Raw genomic sequence first — 23,224 nt, 5'->3', positions numbered from 1 at the left:
CCCAAAAGAGTCGGACACAACCGAGTGACTAAACAACAAGTGTGTGTTGGGCTTTCTCAGCCTCTGCTCTCTGCCCTTAAGGGGCAGTTCTCAGGTAGTTCTTAGAACAAGTGCTTCTTAATGGTGCATTTTGCATCTGGCTCTCTGCCACGTCCGCGACTACAAGGATAGAAGGGATTATTCCTGTCCTTAGGAACCTTCCAGCCTACTGGAAGACAAAAATCCACAAACAGAGGGTCACAATACAATGTGATGAGTGCAAAAACAGTGGCGTTCAAGTGGGCTCAGGCTCGGTTTAACCAGAAAAGGAAGGGAGGGGGCAGCTTGTATTGATTTCACAAAGTTATCCTAATTCAATTTCTCTCTCAACTTTTTGATACTAACCTTATACTGAAGGCAGAATGTGCAGCACCTACGTTACACTCCACACTAAAACAACTAAAAACACGAGTACAGATTATGTGCGCAGCTGCATTACCTAGGATGGTGACCAAAGCTGATTTACTGGGATGCTCTGAAGAGGAACAAGTGTAATAGCCAGTGTCGTTTCTTCCCACTGATGATACAAAAGCAAACAGAATCCGTATCATAGTTCTGTTTGTGGAATAGGTACTCATCTCAAAGTAGCTGCCCTAGATTTTAATATAAAACAGAGTTTGAATGGAGTGATTTCCACTTGGATTCTTGGTTCATTTTTCTGCATTTCAGAATACAAGCTCATCCTCTCACCTCTTCCAGAGCTTTATTCTCTAATTCCCAGCTGAGCCCGAATCCGTGGTTTACGTGAATGGCTTTGCACCTTATCCATAAGGGTTCCCCTACTTTAAGAAATAATTGTGGCGGTGTGGTCTGAGGAGTCTGGTTTAGATCTAGAAGATGAAAAAATCGCGGGTAAGAAAAAAAGTGATTCCCTCTTGCACCACACAATATATCCTGAACATTCTGCAGAATAAAGGTTTTAATGGTATCTCAGGGCTTCCCTGGGGGCTCAGTGGTAGAGAATCCGCCTGAGACACAGGTTCCATCCCTGGTCCAGGAAGATCCCACATGCTGTGGAGCAACTAAGTCCATGGGTCACAACTACTGAGCTTCTGCTCTAGAGCCTGGGAGCTGCAACTACTGAAGCCCACACGCCCTAGAGCCTGTGCTACATAACAAGAGAAGCTACCACAATGAGAGGTCCATGCACCACAGCTACAGAGTAGCCCCCCATTTGCCGCAGCTAGAGAAAAGCCGGTGCACCAACAAAGACCCAGCACAGCCAAAAAGAAATAAATACATTTTTTTAAAAAAGATTTTAATGGCATCTTAAATGTTACCAACTATCCCAAAATAAAAAGATCTTTCAGAGATTAAGTTGTCTTTTATGAAGAAATGAGCACAGAAAGAATCCATAATATTACACTGAAAATGGCCTGAAGGGACTACAGCATTTTTGAAACTGAGTGAGGACCTAAGGGGTGATGATTAGTCCCAGACTGTCTCCGAGGAACTATCACAGAAAACAGACGGACACAATGTCATGGTCTTACCTATAGTGAAGAGCTTGGTACATTCCCTGCCCAGCTCATTTCTTGCACAGCACCTGATATCTGTTCCAAATAACTCATGGAGGACGCTCTCCTCCTTTGTGACGACAGCTGGACTCTCTCCTCTACAGCTGCAATTAAAAAAGACATGTCAGTTGACTAAACACCTTTTAAAGTGACAAGCGAGTATTCAGGAGAAGAACCAGATAAAAGGTTGTAGAGTTTAACAGCCTGATAAGAAAATAAAGATAGGAGCAGGTCATAGGCAAACCAATTCATACTGATGGTACCCGCACCACCCACGGAGTTCTTAAGGGAACTAGTTAGTTATTCATCACCTCACCTAATTAGAGTAACGCTGGAGAGAATCACATAATAAGAGTTCAAAAAGTTTTGAGAAAAGTATGGATACTAAAGGGGAAAGGGGGGTGGGAGGAACTGGAAGATTGGGACTGACATATATACACTATTGATGGTCTGTATAAAATAGAAAACAGCATGTGTAAAATAGGTAACAGTATGTATAAAACAGATAACTAATGAGAACATGGGCTTTCCTGGTGGCTCAGAGGTAAAGAATCCGCCTGAAAATGCAGGAGACAAGGGTTCAGTCTCTGGCTCGGGAAGACCCCTGGAGAAGGGAATGGCTTGACCCACTCCAGTGTTCTTGCCTGGGAAACCCCGTGGACAGAGGAGCCGGGCGGGCTACAGTCCATGGGGTCACAAAAGAGTTGAACACAACTTAGCGACTAAACAACAAATGAGAACATACTGTATAGCTCAGGGAACTCTACCTAATGCTCTGAGGTGACCTGATCGGTGAGGAAATCCAAAAGTGAGGGGATACTTGTACGCGTATGTCAGATTCGCTTTGCAGCACACTAGACACAACACGGTGAAGCAACTATGCTACAATAAAAATTAATTAAAAAAAAGATTTCGTGTCTGGTGACCTCTTGGTTGTTGTTAAACAGAGAAAACGAATGGAAGAACTGAGAAAAGACAGAAAAGCGGGGGCGGGGGTGGAGAAAATGGAGAAAAGGAAAAGCACAATTAGGTTTTAATACGGCAACAAGGTGTAGGTATCTCTGAAGCTCTGAAGAGGACCGGCAGTGAGACGGAGAGGGGCCAGGGTTGCAGAAGTGCCCAGGGTCCCCACAGGTCACAGCAGAGAGGGTGGTGTCCCCGGAGAGGGGCCAGCCACACCTGGGGATTTGGGCTTCCCAGTGGCTCAGTGCTAAAGAATCTGCCTGCAGTGCAGGAGACTCAGGTTTGATAACATCCCCTGGAGGGCACGGGAACCCACTCCAGTATCCGTGCCTGGAGAATCCCCAAGGACAGAGGAGCCTGTTGGGCTACCGTCCCTGGGGTCGCAACTTAGCACACACCACACGCACGGGGATTTGAGGGACTTCTCCCTGCCCTCTCCCCCCTCCCTAACTATAACCTTCCCCAAAGCAGGTACAGCTTTTGAAATAGTCACAGCTTTCTGTGACTACATACAGCTTCTGTGTATAGTCACTTTTCCCCTCTTTATCACTGTAGTCAAATATATTCATTTGTTTACACATTATTCCTTGAATTTTAAAAATGACAACAATAATTCTTTTTAAATCACAATAATAATTTTTTTTTTTTTTTGGCCAAGTGGTAAGGGAAATCTTAGTCCCCTGACCAGGATGGAACCTGAGTCCCCTGCATTGGAAGATCAGAGTCTAAACCACTGGACTGTCAGGGAAGTCCCAATAATAATTAATCTTTAAGACAACAATAATTGCTTATTGTAGAAATGTTGGAAAATCCAGGAAAACCCAAAGAAAAGAATTTTAATTTGCCCATATTCCTACCACCATGAGATGACAAATGTTACTATTTTGCTGTGTGTAGCTTTCTAATCTTTTTCTTCTCTGTTCACACATTGCATTTATATCTATAGGTAATCTCTTTTTCCTTCAAAATGTAGGATCCCAGTTTTATCATTTGGCAACCTAATTTTTTTCCCCTCCTTCTCTTTAGTCCCATTTTTCTTTTCTTTTTTTTTTTTAGTCCCATTTTTCAATGAAAGTTGTTTAGTACATTTTAATTGGTTCAAACAGCATGAATCCTTACTTTGTGGACACCTAGGTATAACACATTTATAAGGTACTTGCTATCTACTTACTATCATTGTTCTGTGTGTTTCACGTGTACTGATTCACTTCCTCATCAGAGCGCTCCTAATAAAGTTCAGACCGCTACTAGCCCCACACTTCTAATGAGGTGGGAAGGGATTAAATAACCCGTTCAAGGCCACACAGGTATAAGCACAGAAGGGTTCAGACCCAGGCAGATTCTGCATCTTCTAACAATCATACCTGCTATTCCAGAATACATGGAATAAGCACAAATTAAACATTCATTCACAGGGGATTTTTTTTCCTATAGGGGATTATACACTAAAACCTGGACCTGGGACTTCCCTGGGGGCCCAGCGACTAAGACTCCATGCATCCAATGCAGGGGGCCAGGGATCCATTCCTGGTCAGGGAACTAGATCCCGAACGCTGCAACTAAGACCCAGTGCAGCCAAATAAGATAAAATTAAAAAGTAAAAAATTTAAAAGCCTGGACCTTTTTTTTAAAAAAAAAAAGTTAAACAACCATTTATGACTTTATTTATTTGGCTGTGCTGGATCTGTGCTGTGTGTGGCCTTTCTCTGTAGCATGGTGACTGGGGGCTGCTCTCTAGCTGGGGTACGCCAGCTTCTCAGCGCCGTGGATTCTCTTGCTGCGGAGCACGGGCTCTGGGGGGTGCAGGCTTCTGCCGTTGCTGTGCGTGGGCTCAGTACTTGTGGCTCCCAAGCTCTGGAGCACAGGTTCAATATCGTGACACCTGGGCTTAAGTGCTTGATCAGGGATCGAACCCATTTCTTCCGCATTGGCAGATGGTCCTTTACTACTGAGCCACCAGGGAAGCCCTGGACCTTTCTTTTTCCCCCAGTAGAGTCAACAACCCTGTAACTTAAAGGGCGTTTATTCACGTCCTGTGATATGCAGGGAGGGTCCTATAGGTCAGTGACATGACCAATGGGGGGCTCCAAAGGCCCCCTCACTAAGATACCCCCCACTTTCCCCCTGGGAAGTCCACACCAATCATACTTTAAAAGGCGAAGTTTCTTGTTAGCATGGTGACAACTTGTACATACAGTATGATGTCAACTATATTAGAAAAAGACCACAACAGTGAAGTCATAAGCCGTTCTCACATCATACCTGTCACTCTGTGAATCGCAGAACACCCATTCCACCGTCGGTTCTGGAACACTCTCTGAGATGCAGACCAAGGCGTCCTGATTTTCCATTTTTCTAAAGTAAGGTTTTCTTAATGTGTAAAGCAGTGTATCTAAAGCATTATAAATTATTCATGTTTTAATATTAAAAATGTTTCATATGAAAAACATTTAAAAAACTGTCTTAGTCTCCTCAAAAGAAGAATTCTACATCAAGAAAAGTTAATCTCTTATGTTATCGCAGTATCTTCCACTCCACTCCAAATATATACAATAACATAGCCCCTCCTCACCAATATATTAAACTCAACTCAGGCTGAAATGCTGACTGGCATTTATTCTCTTAGCTAATGTCTTTGGCTATTTCATGAATCCAAAGACAACTAAAGTTTAGTGGAGGGAAGCCAGGTAAAAACACAAATATCAATACACATGGGAAAAAGAAGAGCAGAAATAACATAAAGTCTATAACACTTACTTATCTAGTTTTGAGGCTCAGCTTTCTGCCCACATGGAGAAGGGAATGGCAACCCACTCCAGTATTCTTGCCCAGAGAATCCCCATGGACAGAGGAATCTGGTGGGCTACAGTTCATGGGGTTGCAAAGAGTTGGACACGACTGAGCAACTAACACTTTCTGCCCACAATTTTATCTAGAACTAGGCAGAAGTATAGTCAAATGGAGATAGAATTGAAACACAATTAAGAGGTTTATTTTAACCTCTTATTCACATTGAACCTCCCCGCCCCCTTCCTCCTATCTTCCCCTCCCCCTCCCCACGGTGCTTATCATATCAACTCTACTTCTGCTTGGAACCCTTAGCGACAGAAGTTCATGACCTCCCAGAGTAGATCCTTCCAGTTTGGAACCTTTTTTTTTTAAAGAAAAAATGCTAAATTTCAATCTTCTTCCTTATAATCAATTGTTCTAAAATACCATAATACTTTATATATATATGCATATATGCATATATATACACCAAAGATAGACAAAGAGTAAATTCTGAAGCATAATAAATAAAAATGAAGATCCATGGACCCATGCTCTACTTAATAACTGGAATAATCATAAATACCTTTGAATCTACTTTCGTGTTTCTCTCCATGTCTCAACCCTAGGTTAACTTTATCCTGAATTTTGTGTTTGTCATTCTCAAACTTTAAAAAATGTCTGTACCACATAGATGGGTGGCCCCAAACAATATATTGGTTTGTTTGCTTGTTTCTGGGCTTCAACATGTGCAGTCACTCAATATGCAGTCCTTCACAATTTTAGTTATTCATCCAACCTTAAGACTCATCCATGGTTTTGCATGCATGTAGCTATGCTTAATTCAAAACTCTTGATGAAAGGGAAAGAGGAGAGTGAAAAAGTTGGCTTAAAACTCAACATTCAGAAAACTAAGATCATGGAATCTGGTCCCATCACTTCATGGCAAATGAATGGGGAAACAGTGGAAATAGTGACAGACTTTATTTTGGGAGGCTCCAAAATCACTGCAGATGGTGACTGCAACCATGAAATTCAAAGACGCTTACTCCTTGGAAGAAAGTTATGACTAACCTAGACAGCATGTTAAAAAGCAGAGATATTTACTTTGCCAACAAAGGTCCGTCTAGTCAAAGCTTTGGTTTTTCCAGTGGTCATGTATGGATGTGAGAGCTGGACTACAAAGAATGCTGAGAGCTGAAGAATTGATGCTTTTGAACTGTGATGTTGGAGAAGACTCTTGAGAGTCCCTTGGACTGCAAGGAGATCCAACCAATCCATCCTAAAGGAAATCAGTCCTGAATATTCATTGGAAGGACTGATGCTGAAGCTGAAACTCCAAAACTTTGGCCACGTGATGCGAAGAGCTGACTCATTCGAAAAGACCCTGATGCTGGGAAAGACTGAAGGCGGGAGGAGAAGGGGACAACAGAGGATGAGATGGTTGGATGGCATCATGGACTCAATGGACATGAGTTTGAGTAAGCTCCAGGAGTTGGTGATGGACAGGGAGGCCTGGTGTGCTGCAGTCCATGGGGTCAGAGTCAGACACGACTGAGCAACTGAACTGAACTGATGCTTAATTCATTTTGCTACCACTACCTTGTGTTCCACTGGTGGATATATCACAGTCTACTGTTCCATCTTCTTGCAGGGGACATTTGGGTGTTTCTTGTAGTTTGAATCACCAACAGTGGTGCTATGAACATCCTATGCATTTCTACCAAGTCAGGTGTGTACATTCCTTTAACAATAGACCTTGGAGTGCAACTTCTGATTCCTACGGTGTGGATCCACGCACAGTGACAATTTGTTTCCAACCATCCGGTGGGTATAAAATCATATGTCATTGTGGTCTTTTTTAAGATAATTTAAAATATATTTATTTTTTATTTATTTTTGGCCGTGCTGGATCTTTGTTGCTGAGCAGGCTTTTCTCTAGTTTCAGCGAGCGGGGCCTTCTGTCCCGTAGCGGTGCACGGGCTTCTTCTTGCGGTGGCTTCCCTTGTTGCAGAGCACGGACTCTAGAACATACAGGCTTCAGTTGTTGTGGCTCCTTGGCTCTAGGGCACAGGCTCATTAGTTGCGGTGCTCAGGCTTAGCTGCTCCAAGGCGTGTGGCATCATCTCATGGCATCAGGGACCGAACCTATGTCTCCTGCCTTGGCTAGCGGATTCTTATCCCCTGAGCCACCAGGGAAGCCCTTCACTGTGGTCTTAATTTGCATGTCTCAGCTATTAATTTAATATTTTTACTATACAGTGAAATACCTACTCATATCTTTTACTTTTCTACTAGTTTTTTTTCTTATTGATTTATAGAAGTTCTTTACCTATTATGACTATTCAATCCTTGTTGATTATGTGAATTACAAACATCTTTTCCCATTGTATCGTAGTTTTTACCATCTCTTCCTGTAGCTTCTGACCAGTGGTCCCAAGTCTACCCTCTAGAGCAATTTTTTTTTTTAAGTGAAGCTTTGCTTCCATGGGAAAATCTTTCCAATATTTAAAATCATCCTGAGGTTAAGGAAGACCACGGCCATCGAAGATGTTTTTAACTAGTTAGCCCAGGTTTCCTGACTCACATCAGAAGAATTTCCTTTACGTTACACTGCAATCAATCTTCTGCTTTCCTCAAAATATTTCCTTTTCTTTGCTAAACATTCTTAATTCACTTAGCTTCTCCTAACTTAAGGAATTCCAAGATCTTCCCTATCCTGGTGGCTCTGTTTTGTCAATATTCATCTGCCAAAAATGTAGAACTGTAAATAGTAATTTTCCATGAATTTTCTTAACCCAGACATTACATTTTTGTGAATGCTGCCAAGGTTCAGATTTCCTTTTTTAGCAACCATAACATACTGTTGGTTAATACTGAACTTGTGGTTCACTAAACCCTTTCCTCTTTTTCATGTTGACTGCTGCCAAGTCTAACCCACCTGATTTTTTTGAATCCCACCACCCAGCAGCACCGTTAAAAGCAGTTGCAACTTACTTGAATGATTGTTGTGCTATTTTTACATTGTAAATCTTTTTCATTTGTACATTGTAGATCTTAAGTGAAAAAAAGTTGCCCTAAGTATAATAAAGACAGCAGAGGCACATTTACTTTATACAAATTCAACACTTGGCAAAAAACAGAGGGAAAGAAAGAGAGCAAAAAATCTCCCATTCTCTTCCAACCTGAGCGCTTCCTGTCTCAGAGGGGAGTGGAGGACTGGGGAGGGGTCAGGAACAAGACTAAAATCAAAGAGCAGTGAGAGGTACCTCTTGACTTTTGACCTTCTAGGGCTCCGGTTCTTTACATATCAGAGTAACTGGTGGGCTTTTCAAAACAAATGTTGACCGATTTTGACTTTGCCTGGCTTTTGCCAGACAGGCTGACTTTGGAGCCTAACACCGTGTCCCCAGCCCCATTCAGATGAGCCTTGTGGGAATCTAAATGGCTCTGCTGCTTGCAGCTCTGACTGCAAGACCCAGGGCAGGGAGGCCGCGAGTGCAGACCTGGCCAAGCTCAGCCTCCTGTCGTTGGGCCCTGCACCGCTATGGGCCGGGACACACAGGTACTGCACCCGCCGCCCGCAAGTCACACCAAGGTGCAGCCAGGGAGCTTGATTTACCGTGGATGAACCAGAGGTTCTGGAGTGCTGCCCTGGCCCCTAAAGGCAGCGGGACCCATGTGGACATACACCTCTAGTCCCCGTTTGTCATGTGGGGTAAAGCAGTTGGGGGGAGGGGGTACAGGGCTGAGTCTGCACAACCTCGAGGCCTGGCAGAAATCGGTGGAGACAAGGAGAAGCCAGAAGACATGCCGGAGGTGGTTTTGCCAACTGCACAGCGTGTCCCCGTCCTCCCCTGGCCCCCCAAAACCCCGGGTGAGAACCTCTGCCTTGCTCCTGATGGTCTGCATAGCGATGGGGGCGTTGCGATGAACACAGCAGCCACCAGCTCCATATGGTTATCTAAATTCAACTTTCAATCAATTAAAATTAAAGAAAGTGACAACTTTGGTGCCCAGTCACACTGGCTATATTTCAAGTGTTCACCAGCCACCTGTGGCCAGTGGCTACCTTGCCGGACAGTGCAGACACAGACATTCTTGTTGCCTAAGCTCCTGCGATCCTGTGAGATATGTCTGTGTATCCCCATTGGCTCAGAGAAGATGCCATGACCCACCCAAAGCGGTCACATCAGATCCAGAAAAAGGACTCAGGTCTTCTGACTCAAAGGTCAAAATGCTTTCCACTTCTTTGTCATCCGTCTGACAGTGAAAAAAAAATGGGGATCCCTAAAATAGAGGTTCTGAAGAGCACTCACTCTCAGTCTGTGGGTCACAGCAGAGTCTCAACAGGTGATGGGGGAGGTTGAAGTGAGTTCAATTAATTCAGCCACATGTCGAGGGAAACCTGGTTAAACTGTCTGGGGCACCTGGTAAGAGCTCTTGGATTCCAACCACCCCTTTAGAATATTGAGGAAACCTAGGAGCAAATGGCACTTACTTCTTATACTCACTGTAAACAATACTGTGTAATTGTTAGCTGCACTCTGAATCAAAAGGCGGTATTCTCCAGCTTGGGTTTCTGTCATTTTCAAAATGACCATGGAAAAAACTCCTCTGAAACACAAGAAAGAGAACTGGTTAATCTGGAAAACGTGTGAAACAAAAACCATCAAATTTCACACTGAGTCAGAAGGCAGTTGGGCAGCTCTGGTTCATCTCCGTGGAGAACAAAGCTCCTGTCCTGCGCCTGACACTCAGCTTGGGCCTTGTTAGTTTGACCGCGACCTTGATCCGGTCCCTCCCTGGGGAGTGTGTGCCTTCACCTCATGCTGCCCGAGTCCCTTGGAGGGAAAACTCCCGCCAAAACCACATAGACTTGGTGGGATGCCTTCCTTGGTAGCAGGGCATCATTCCTGCCAATGACAAAGCATCCAGGTGCCAGTCACCTGGTCACATGCCTTGGGGCCCCATTTGCAGAACCACACGACGGAACAAGCAAGATGTGCTGAGACTAAGAACAGTCCGTTTTGTACCCCATCCCTCCAGAGGGAAGAATTCGAGTAAAATCAGACACAAAGCATTTTCCTATGAGATAATAATTACACTGATACATCACATGGATGTAAGGAGAGAGATGTCTCAATGTGAGTATTTCTAAGTTTTCAGATACTTGGTAAAGATCAATCTGGCTAGGGGCCTTCGTTTCCCAGGTGGCACTAGTGGTAAAGAACCTGCCTGCCAATGAAGAAGATGTAAGAGATGTGGGTTCAATCCCTGGGTCAGGAAGATCCCCTGGAGGACGGCATGGCAACCCACTCCAGTATTCTTGCCTGGAGAATCCCCATGGACAGAGCAGACTGGCGGGTTACAGTCCATGGGGTCACAAAGAGTCGGACATGACTTAACAACCAAAAAACAACAACAAATATGTATTTTTTGCTCATGCAGGCATTTTGACGTGCTTTCTTTCTCTGAACTCTTCACATTCCTAGTATCATGTGTGAACTCTTGGGTATCTCATACAAAACTCTGAGATGGTTATCAGATCTGTCTGGTTATGAGTCTGAGAGCAGATTTAATTTCTGTGTGAGTGTGTGTGCATGCACAGGTGTGTGCTCAGTTGTGTCTTGACTCTTTGCGACCCCATGGACTGTAGCTCACCAGGCTCCTTTGTCCATGGGATTCTCCAGGTAAGAATACTGGAGTGGGTTGCCATTGCCTTCTCCAGGGGCTCTTCCCAACCCAGGGGTCGAACCCTTGTCTCTTGTGTCTCCTGTATTGGCAGGCCGATTCTTTACCACTGCACCACCTGGGAAGCCCTTAAATTCTATAACTCTTTGCTATGGAGAAGTTTCTAAAAATGTCTTGGTACTAGGTTAACTAACCCACAAAAGACCTATGACTTTGGCTGCCTGACCTACAACAAAAAAGGGCAATCTTTCAGCAGAGTAAAAAAGAACACTTATTTTTTACTTTTCTTTTTGGTCTCACTCCAGGAGCTGCTGTGGCATTTCATATATGCATATCTATATGTCTATATACCTATCTATCTATATAAATAATATATATGTATATATATGAGTCTCTAAGAAGAGATTTCATTTTGTTTTGCTGGAATTCTGTGGTGTGCAGAAAAAATGATCATTTACCTGCTTTTTAGCATACACAGAGTGGTAAAATCGTGTGGTATTAGATTTTAATAAAATTACTGGAACGTTTCTTTAAGGCAAAATTCTTAATGCTTTGCTTTAACCCCAAGGTAAACGTAAGCAAAAAAAGAGAAGTGAGTAATACGGCCTCAAAAGAGGAAAGGAAAATGAATGTGCTCTAAGGTTTAGAACCAGACTTCAGAATTATAGCTACTGGCCTGAAAACTACTTCAATGTTGGTCTGACCTTATAGAAACAAATTCGAATCCTTGGTACAACCCAGTCATGGGTGTTCTCCCATGTCCCAGGTAGGCGGCATGGAGCACTCTTTGGGTCATTGAGGGGCTGTTTTCTGCATTGCTTCTAGAAAGACAATGCCTCTGCTACAGTTTTGGGATGCCAGAGCAACCCAAGAATTAGAGAATAAAGCAGTGTAGAATTAGTAAGTGGGCATTCAAATGGCCCGTGCCCCCTGCTTCCTACCCTCCCTGGACGTGGACAGCAGGGGCTGCAGTCAGCACAGGGTTAGATTCAGGGCTTTGCTGTCAATCTTAAGACATGTTTCTGGATCCTGACACTAATGCTCGCCACACAGAAGTCAGTTTCTAATGTTTCATGGTATCACACACATTGCAATTCTGCTCATCATTCTGGGAAACAAAACAGGCCAGCAATTCCCAGAAAGAAGTTTCTCACTACTTTAACTAGTAAGCTCTTTGCTACTTTAACCAGAATGGAAGAGAAATTTTCTAATTTTTTATCTTTAAGACAAAATAAAATGAAAACACACAAGCCATTGGAATTCCCTGGTGGTCCAGTGGTTTATAATCTGCCTGCCGATGCAAGGGATTTGGGTTTGATCCCTGGTCTGGGAAGAATACACATCCTGTAAGGCAACCGAGCCCATGTGCCACAACCACTGAGCCCGCACTCTGGAGCCTGTGTGATCCAGCAAGAGAAGCCACTGCAATGAGAGGCCCTTGCACTACAGTGAGAGAGAAGCCGCCACCCGCATCAACTAGAGAAAATCCACGCATAGCCATGAAGATCCAGTGGAGCCAAAAATAAAATAAATAAATAAAATTTTTGAAAAACAAGCCACCTTTAAAATCCCGCACAATCTGTTCACTACTTGTTTTACATTTTGTCAGCTATCACTACGTTCTTAGGCCCTGGCTGCTCAGTCTCTCAGTCATGTCCAACTCCATGGACTGTGGCCTGCCAGGTTCCTCTGTCCATGGGATTTCCCAGGGAAGAATACTGGAGTGGGTTGCCATTTCCTCCTCCAAGGGATCTTTCCGACCCACGGATCGAACCTGCATCTCCTATGTCTCCTGCATTGGCAGGTGGATTCTTTACCACTAGCATCACCTGGGAAGCCCTTCTTAGGCCCAAAATATACCATATATGTCTATATAACTTTTTAAATTAATAGACTTTATTTTTTAGTACAATTTTACATTTATGGGAAAACACAGATATCCCGAACACATCCCTTCCCATTCCCCCCACCAACCCCAGTTTTCCTATTACTAACATCTTGCATATGTGTGGTGTATTTGCTACAAGTGATGAACCGATACTGATATTAACTACAGTCCGTAGTTTACATTAGGACTCACTTTTTGTGTTGCTTACCCTGTGCATTTTGACTGCTATAAAATGTCATGAATCCATGCCCTAATTTTTTGGTTCACTTTATTTCACTGGAGATAAGAGTTACAATGGATGTCTACAGAAGTTTGAAAAGAAACTGCAAATGAAGCAAGAATGTCTTTTTTTTATGGGAAGAAAGTATTCCTCCAAAAACTCCTGTGGTTACACATTGCTGCCCTGGCTCCCGCTTACCTGTTTTGTAAATCGAAGTGTGGCTGGCAGTTTAGGTGGCTGTGTTTAAAAACCCAGAGACAGGAAGTGTTCCCTGGGGTGGGGACCAGCACTTGCAGCGTGATGGATGCAGCCATGTCCACCTGCACCGTGGCCGCTTCATAGATGGCTTCTGTACCCTCGGGCCTCAAGGCACACGCCAGGTCTTCCCGGGATTCTGACGCCTGCGTCATCGATGAAACAATGTGAGTTTACTACAAGTGCAGGTTTAATAACTTTTCCTTTTAGCTGGAAGCTTTGCCAAATACCTACATGTTGATTTCAACTGCATACAACACCCAAGCGCATCATAGCCCATGGAGGACATATCACTGACTAAAAGTCGTATTAGTGATAATTCTCTAAGGAAAAGACAGATAATTTTAGGCTGCATTTCTAAAAATGCTCTATAGACTGTTTGTTAAAGTGCTTTATAGTGCTCTATATTTTATAAAGCATTTATAAAAATGCTTTATAGACTGTGCTACCCCCAAGTTCAGAAAAGGGCAGCAGAGGATGAGATGTTTGGATAGCATCACTGACTCAATGAACAAGTTTCACCATCCTCCAGGAGATGATGGGCAGGGGAGCCTGGTGTGCTGCAGTCCATGCGGTCACAAAGAGTTAGACACAACTGGGCAACTGAACAACAACAACAGGAAGAAATAACAAAACAAAGTGAAAAGTGATGTGGCTGAGAAACAGAAGTCCACTACTTTGGAAGGTGCATTTAAGTGCTCTGGACCTTCAGAGCCGGGAGAGGTGACTTCCACGCAGGGACAATGGGGGTGGAGATGCTCCACTGGAGTGCAGCAACTGATCTGGATCTTAAAAGATGGACACAGAATAAATTACAGCAAGAACAACAACAACAAAACCTTGACATGCTAGAAGAAAATACTTGCTATGCATATTACAAATAAAGGAAATAAAGTGCTAATACCCCTAATATGTAAAGAATTTTTTCAACATTGAGAGACACAGAAGCAAAACATGATAGAAAAAAGTGAAAAAGAAATAAATAGACAATTCACAAAAACGTTATAAAGAATGGCTCTCGAACACATGAGAAAATGTTCAAACTCACATATGATCAGAAAAACGCAAACAGCATTGAGATAGCACTAATCAGTCACACTAGCAAAATTTTGTTGGTGAGGCTATAAGGAAATATCCTCTCTCATACATTGCTGGAGAAAGGCAAACTGGTACACAGGGGGAATCTGGAATTCACCAACACCTAATATAACTACTGTGCACTTCACCCTCTCAGCCAGTCCTATTTTGAGGACTATACGTCCAACAATTGATTGAACATCATTTATAATTGCAAAATATTAGAAATCACCTAAGCGCTGGTACATAGGAAAGCACTTAAGTGCTCATACACAGCAGAGTGACAGAATAAATTATGGTCAATCCACATAATTGAGGACACGCAATTATAGAGAAGGATGAGGACAAGCTCCATGAACTGATTTGCAGTTATTTCCTGGACAAATGCTAAGTGGAGAAAGCTGGGTTCAAAATGTTTCTACTTTCAGTTACACTATCCTTTGGGTCACAAGGAAAGGGGCTAAGACAATACACATGTATCTGCTCATTTGTGCACAAGAAATACAGAGCTAATATAAAAAACTTAAGGGACTGGCTCAGTACAGGAGATAGATGGGGAAAGGAGGAAACTTGGAAGTAGGGATGAAGAAGACATGACACTTCTCTGAGTATGTCTTTTATCACATAGCTTTAGCTTTCAGGACCATAATCATGTTTAAGTTCAGTTCAGTTCAGTTGCTCAGTCGTGTCCGACTCTTTGCGATCCCATGAATTGCAGCACGCCAGGCCTCCCTGTCCATCACAAACTCTCAGAGTTTACTCAAACTCAAGTCCATCGAGTTGATGATGCCATCGAGCCATCTCATCCTCTGTCGTCCCCTTCTCCTCCTGCCCCCAAACCCTCCCAGCATCAGGGTCTTTTCCAATGAGTCAACTCTTCACATGAGGTGGCCAAAGTATTGGAGTTTCAGTTTCAGCATCAGTCCTTCCAATGAACACCCAGGACTGATCTCCTTTAGGGTGGACTGGTTGGATCTCCTTGCAGTCCAGGGGACTCTCGAGTCTTCTCCAGCACCACAGTTCAAAAGCATCAATTTTTCGGTGCTCAGCTTTCTTTACAGTCCAACTCTCACATCCATACATGACCACTGGAAAAACCATAGCCTTGACTAGATGGACCTTTGTTGGCAAAGTAATGTTTCTGCTTTTTAATATGCTATCTAGGTTGGTCATAACTTTCCTTCCAAGGAGTAAGCATCTTTTAATTTCATGTCTGCAATCACCATCTGCAGTGACTTTGGAGCCCAAAAAATTAAAGTCTGACACTGTTTCCACTGTCTCCCCATCTTTTTCCCATGAAGTGATGGGACCAGATGCCATGATCTTAGTTTTCTGAATGTTAAGCTTTAAGCCAACCTTTTCACTCTCCTCTTTCACTTTCATCAAGAGGCTCTTTAGTTCCTCTTCACTTTCTGCCATCAGGGTGGTGTCATCTGCATATCTGAGGTTATTGATATTTCTCCCGGCAAATCTTGATTCCAACTTGTGCTTCATCCAGCCCAGCGTTTCTCATGATGTATTCTACATAGAAGTTAAATAAGCAGGGTGACAATATATAGCCTTGACGCACTCCTTTTCCTATTTGGAACCAGTCTGTCGTTCCATGTCCAGTTCTAACTGTTGCTTCCTGACCTGCATACAGATTTCTCAAGAGGCAGGTCAGGTGGTCTGGTATTCCCATCTCTTTCAGAATTTTCCACAGTTTATTGTGATCCACACAGTCAAAGGCTTTGGCATAGTCAATAAAGCAGAAATAGATATTTTTCTGGAACTCTCTTGCTTTTTCAATGATCCAGCAGATGTTGGCAATTTGATCTCTGGTTCCTCTGCCTTTCCTAAAACCAGCTTGAACATCTGGAAGTTCTCGGTTCACATATTGCTGAAGCCTGGCTTGGAGAATTTTGAGCATTACTTTACTAGCAGGTGAGATGAGTGCAATTGTGCGGTAGTTTGAGCATTCTTTGTGATTGCCTTTCTTTGGGATTGGAATGAAAACTGACCTTTTCCAGTCCTGTGGCCACTGCTGAGTTTTCCAAATTTGCTGGCATATTGAGTGCAGCACTTTCACAGCATCATCTTTCAGGATTTGAAATAGCTCAACTGGAATTCTATCACCTTCACTAGCTTTGTTCGTAATGATGCTTTCTAAGGCCCACCTGACTTCACATTCCAGGATGTCTGGCTCTAGGTGAGTGTGAGTGATCACACCATCGTGATTTTCTGGGTCATGAAGATCTTTTTTGTACAGTTCTTCTGTGTATTCTTGCCACCTCTTCTTAATATCTTCTGCTTCTGTTAGGTCCATACCATTTACTCACAAAATAGATCATCAACGTCAACCAGGATATGGGGGAACTCAAAATGGAATGCAAAGCAACTGAACTTAACTGTATCACAAATAACTAACATAATCAGAGTGAAGGGATTGGGAAAGAAAGGAACAAACCTAAGTAATTTGGGAAAAGAATGTTTTGGATGGTATGAGGTTAAAGACAAAAAGAATTGCACACAAGTACTGTATTCCCGGGGCTTCTCAGGGTGGCGGTAGTGGTAAAGAACCTGCCTGCCAAGGCAGGAGACGTTAGAGACATGGGTTCAATCTCCGAGTCAGGAAGATCCCCTGGAAAAGAGCATGGCAACCCACTCCAGAATTCTTGCCTGGAGCATCCCATGGACAGAGAAGCCTGGCGGGCTACAGTCCATAGGGTTGCTAAGAGCTGGACACGACTGAAGAGACTTAGCACACACGCACTGTATTCTAGTTGGTAAATCTTTTTCTCACTGCAATGTGGGTTAGCAATTCTGACACACCAGTGCATGTATGCTAAGTCGCCTCAGTCATGTCCAACTCTTTGCGACCCCATGGACTGTAGTCTACCAGGCTACAGACTCTGTCCACGGGATTCTCCGGGCAAGAATAATGGAGTGGGCTGCCATTTATACCAGAAATGAATATTATTATTGAATGATAATAAAGTAAATTATTTTAGATCATGAAAGCCAGGGGTCTTACTGTCAGAGAGAGAAGTACAACTGAGGAAAGAGAGAAAGGTAGAATGAACCCTTTGGTGCTGAATTGAATTCACACTTATCAGCATGAACTCATGGTGATACATAGATAGATAGAGATGATAAAGAGATAAATATAGTATGTATGGATGGGGGGGTAGTATACAAACATGTATCCTTCCTGTGTCTGCCAAGAAGGCCTAGAAGCGACAATGCTCAGGAGCAATAAGCACTCAGCTCTCAGATCTTGGTTTATAAATACTATTCTTCACGAAACAAACGCTTCTTGGAGAAGGGCTGACACAGGAAAAATACAAGATGAGTCTGAACTATGCTATCGTGCCAAAAACTAAGGGTGTGCTTCAGAAACTTTGGGGACACGTTGAAAAGACACAGGAACCAAGCTGAAGTAGCTCCCAATGACCAAAGCTGGAAACATCTGAGCCACAAAATAAAGTGTTAGTTTGGGGCTATAATCCATGAAGTAAAATAAGTATCTACAAGTCTAGACTGATTAAATAAATAAAATGGAGAGAAGAGACAGCTCTTCCTCGCAGAAGAATTTCAGTTAATGAATGTAGAGGGAACAAGGGGAAAAGAAGCTCATCATTAGGAAAACATCACAGTAATAATGGTTGTAGGCAAGATCCACCAGTGGACACTAAAATCAGTGGGTGAAAAACAGAGGAGAAACAGAATATTTGTATCTCCTCCCAATCCTTTTTAACTACAAAGGAGAAATAGTAGCCTTGTAGGGGAGAAACTCAGGACACACCACCTTAATCTTCAAACAGAAATGATAATGATGGGAAATCTCAGATTTGAAACAACAATTAAGTGAATTGTGGAAACAGTAAAATAATCCTATTTTGGTTCCAGGCTATACTGTGACATAGCTCAGGATGGAGTTTCTTATTTATTAGAGCTGTCTTGGCCAGCTTTGTCAACTAAAAAGTGCTTGGTTCTTCCAAAAACCTCTGACTATAAGAGTTTTAGAAAGATGTCTCATCTGAGAATCATGAACTATGGAAGAAATCACAACTGCTTGTGAGAAAAGTCACTGACACCCTAATAATCATCTCACATCAAAGTAGGAAAATATCCAGAAGGAGTGGCTTCAGCTTCAGGAAGGTGAAAGTTCAGTTTTGCCACAGTTAGGATGGTTGCTTGATGTGGTTTAGGAACTACTAGGTCTTAGTATTGAATTTGCATAATAATACAATTTATTCTACATAAAAAAGATAATACAGAGCTTAATACTGGGAACCAAGACCAATCATCATGGATTTTTTTTTTTTTAAAGATCGTGATTTAATAAGAAAGCACTTAAATGTGTGCAGCTATTTTCTCACATTGAAAAGACACTAAAAGTTTAAAACATCACAGCACATAATAGTAAAATTTTTTCTTGTCTGCACTAAAATATCATGTATGCCAAATGTCTTAATTATTAACAAGCCAATGTGTTAATGACACCAATATCTGTTAAAAATTTAAACCCAGATAAATAAGTAAATAAATAAACTATGCTTTCGTGCCATGAGTACTCTATAAAAGAAAATGGAGTAACTATAGCTGTATATGAATCCTTAACTGGATAAAAACCATAGAACTGGTTAATTTATGTTCACTTTTTATTGTATATAGACTTCTAATATTTTCAGTTTCTTGATCATTTAAGCTTCCTTCATTTGAGTAAACACCTAGGCTATGTTAGCTGAATAGCATTAAGAAGAGGAATAAAAAAAAAAAAGAAGAAGAGGAATGACAAACAAGAGTGGAACTTGAAGGAGTCAGAGCCAGTTTATGGAGTGATATGCACGTCAGCTGAAGTCATGAGAAGACCAAGCCAGGCTGTAAAGGATGTAGCCATGCCTCAAGAAGAATAGTCTGGGGGCTTCCCTGGTGGCCCAGGGGTACAGAATCCACCTACCAAAGCAGGAGACACGGGTTCGATCCCTGGGTGGGGAAGATCCCACATGCCACAGGGCAGCTAAGCCTGTGTGCCACAACTGTTGAGCCTGTGCTCCAGAACCTGGGAACTGCAACTACCGAGGCTGTGTGCCACAACTGCTGAAGACCGTGTGTCCTAGAGCTTGTGCTCGGAGCAAGAGAAGCCTGAGCACAGTATCTAGAGTAGCCCCAGATCTCTGCAACCAGACAAAGCCCGTGCAAAGCAACAGAGACTCAGTGCAGCCCAAAATAAATTTAAAAAAATAAATAAAAAAGTTTGGCAGCCCTATCTGAACTGAACTGTAGAAGGAAGAAGCCACTTACAATATTATTGTGACTATGAGGGCTGGAATTAGGGAAGTGGCAGGGAGACTGGAGAATATGAGGTGGTTAAATGAGAACTAGGAAAGAAAGGAAATTGATAAGACTTGGTAACTGACCAAATGTGAGGGCAGAGAAAGGAAGCAGTCCAAAGTGAGGCTGAGCTTTCAAGCTTAGGATCTAGATGGGGCTGTAAACAGAAATCCATTAAAACAAGATGTTTGGGGAAATAGAAATGAAGTAAATTATATAGGTGGGTCTTAATGAGCAAATGGAGAAAATCTATTTATGTAAACCCAGGAGGAAGTTGGAAATTTAGAGATTCAGGGCTTGAGAGAGAAGCCTGGCTTTATTTTAAAGAGAAAAGGAAATTTTTGTTTCTTATTCATTCTGAGTACCACTGTCCTTCCAGAATCTAAGCCCAAAGAGAATGTTGGGATGGATTCCCAGGTAACAATGAGGAGAGATGCTCATCAATACCCCATATGAGTGTATAGTTACTTAAATATGTAAAAAGAAAAGCTCATAAGCCATAGCAGGTCTCAATAGCTTACAAAGTATGGTCTCCAGAGAAAATAGCTAAAATTGTCATTTTACTATTACTTTACCATGGGATTCGATGGTGATGTCCCCATTGATGAATCATTGTTTCCATGGTTGATTAAAACACACTTGATCTCAGGCAGATCTTGATTTGTAATAGTCTGGAATATCATTGCGGAAAAAACAACTGTGAAAGCAAACAAAGGCAGTGATGTTGATACATGCACACCTTAAAAAGAAAATATGTATTCATCTTACAATAAAACAAAATGTAATCAAGGGAAAGTGGCCAACAGGAAAGTATGCAGGAAGTATAATTTCACAAAAGGCAAGTCTTACTATCAATCTTGAGCAGAGGTCCTTAGAGCAGTGTTTTCCAAAGGAACATTCTTGGGTGATGGAAATATTCCTTATCTGTGCTGTTCAACAGGGTGGTCCTTAGCTGTATTTAGCATTATGCATTTGAAGTGAGGCTAGTGCAACTGAGGACTGGTTATTTGTATACCAGACATTTTTTTCTTCTTTATGGTTTCCTGGTGCATATAAAAGTTACGTTTATGGTACAGTGTAGCCTGTTAAGTGTGCAACAGCATTATCCCCATGAATACAATGTGTATACCTTAACTAAAACATACTCTCTTGCTAAAAAAAAGCTAACCATCATCTGAGCCTTCAGTGAATTGTAGTAGTAACATCAAAGATCACTGATCAAAGATCACCAAAACAACTATAATAAGAGTGAAAACATTTGAAATATTGTGAGCATTACCAAAACGTTGACATAGAGATACAAAACGTGCAAATGCTGTTTTATTATCATATAATTTTGAATTTCCCAGTTTTCTTCTTGTAGCTGATTTCTGGTTTCATACCACTGTGATCAGAAATATCCTGGAGAATGTTCCAAGTGAGCTTGAGAAGACTATATATTCACTGCTGTTAGATGGAATGTTCTGTAAATGTCTGTTAGGTCCACCTAGTCTAACATGTAGTTTAGATGTTTCCTTATTGATTTTATGTCTAGATGATCTATCCTTTGTTGAAACTAGCGTACTGAATCCCCTTTGTGTGATTGCACTGTTATTTCTCCCTTCAGGTCTGTTAGCATTTGCTTATTTGCTTAATTTCTTTAGGTGCTACTATGTCAGGCGCATAAATATTCACACATGTCATATCCTCTACTGGGTGACCCTCTTTTCCATTGACCCTTTTTACCTCTTATGACAGTCTTTGGCTAAAGTCTATTTTGTCTGATGTAAGTATAGATATCTCTACTTTTTTTGGTTTCCATGAGCATGCAGTATCTTTTTCCATCCCTTTACTTTTAGTCTGTGTGTGTCTTTAAAACCGATTAGGAACTTCCCTGGTGGTCCAGTGGTTAAGAATCCACCAGCCAATACAGGGGACACAGCTTTGATCTCTGGTTTGGGCAGATCCCACGTGCCTCGGAGCAACTAAGCCTGCTAGCCCCACCACTGAAGCCAGTGCACTCTGGAGTCCACGTCGCACAACTAGTGAGCCCACCACCACAACCAGAGAGTCCATGCACTGAAATGAAAAAGATCCTGCATACTGCAACTGAGACCCAACACAGCCAAATAAATAAAATAAATAAGTAGTTTTCAAAAAATTGCTGAAGGACAGTTTGCCAGGTATTCTTGGTTAGCTGTTTTTTTTTTTTTTTTTCTTTTAGATTTTCAAATATATAATGCCATTCCTTTCTGGCCTACAAAGTCTCTGCTGAAAAATCTGCTGGTAGTACTACAGAGGGTCCTCTGTATAAAACAAGTTTTTACTTCTTGCTGCCTTTAAGATTTTCTCCTTGTCTTTAGTTTTTGACAGTGTATCTATAACGTGTCTCAGGAGGTCTCTTTACATTCATCTTATCTGGAAGTCTCTGGACTTCTTGGACCTGGATGTCTGTTGCTTTTCCCCAGATGAGGGGATTTTTCAGCCATTATCTCTTTGAATAAATATTGTGCCCTTTCTCTTTCTCTTCGTCTTTTGGAACCCCTATAATGTGACTATTAGTTTAGTTTGATGGTATCTCTTAAGTCCCTTAAACTGTCTTCACTCTTTTCTTTTTTCCCTTATTGCTCCTCTGATTGGATGAATTCCACTGCTTCGTCTTTGATCTCAGTAATTCTTCCACTACATCCAGTCGGCTGGTGAACTCCTTTTCTGAATTTTTCAGTTATTGTATTCTTCTTAAGCTTTCTCTCTCTGTGGGAATTCTCACTTTATTCATGTGTTGTTCTCAGGGAGCATCAGTGAGCATCTTTATGACTCTTAGTTTGAATTCTTTTTTAAAAAACAACTATTTATTTATTTATTTTTGGCTGCGCTGGGTCTTCTTTGCTGCCTGCGGGCTTTGTCTTGTTGCAGAGAGTGGGGGCTACTGTCTAGTGGTGGTTATCAGACCTCTCATTGCAGTGGCTTCTCTTGCTGGATCACACAGGCTCTAGAGTATGGACTCAGTAGTTGTGACGTATGGGCTCAGTTGCCTTACAGCATGCGGAATCTTCCCGGACCAGGAAGAACTTACATGCTCTGCTTTGGCAAGAGGATTCTTAACCAGTGGACCACCGGGGAAGTCCTACTTTGAACTCTTTACAGGTAAATCACTTATCTCCAGTTCACTAAGGTTTGTTTCTGGAGTTTTATCTTATTCTTTTGTTTGGAACACGCTCCTTTCTTTCTTCATCTTTGATTATCTGTGTTGGTTTCTGTGGATTAGATAAAACAGCCATATTATCCCAGTCTTCACAGAATAGCCTCTTGTAGAAGAAATCTCATCCTTCCACCCAGGCTTAGTTCTTGGTGGTTTCTCAAATTACCTTTTTTGTGCTTATTGGCTCCCAGTAGTAAGGATGTGTCATGATTTGCTAGTGTCCTAAAGGGGAGGAGATTTTATTTTCTTGGGCTCCAAAATCATTGGGTACGGTGACTGCTATGAAATTAAAAGACGATAGCTCC

The 23,224-nt window shown here is 42.2% G+C and overlaps 1 protein-coding gene across 1 annotated transcript in view; it reads right to left on the bottom strand.

Annotated features, from left to right (window-relative positions):
• Window positions 1-23,224, bottom strand: part of FLT3 (fms related receptor tyrosine kinase 3) — a 67,301-nt gene that overhangs the window by 33,139 nt on the left and 10,938 nt on the right. Inside the window, exons 2-8 of the mRNA XM_043892425.1 lie at window positions 20,314-20,435; window positions 13,289-13,491; window positions 9,790-9,905; window positions 4,782-4,911; window positions 1,533-1,660; window positions 730-869; window positions 479-632 (exon numbers count right to left, since the gene is read on the bottom strand). Of these exons, the coding sequence (XP_043748360.1) occupies window positions 479-632; window positions 730-869; window positions 1,533-1,660; window positions 4,782-4,911; window positions 9,790-9,905; window positions 13,289-13,491; window positions 20,314-20,435 (993 nt within the window). The remainder of the gene's footprint in view (window positions 1-478; window positions 633-729; window positions 870-1,532; window positions 1,661-4,781; window positions 4,912-9,789; window positions 9,906-13,288; window positions 13,492-20,313; window positions 20,436-23,224) is intronic.

Source organism: Cervus elaphus, chromosome 30 (assembly GCF_910594005.1).
Source record: "Cervus elaphus chromosome 30, mCerEla1.1, whole genome shotgun sequence".
NCBI lineage: Eukaryota > Metazoa > Chordata > Mammalia > Artiodactyla > Cervidae > Cervus > Cervus elaphus.
The sequence above is the reverse complement of the archived record's forward strand: the minus strand, read 5'-3'. Positions and strand labels throughout refer to the sequence as shown.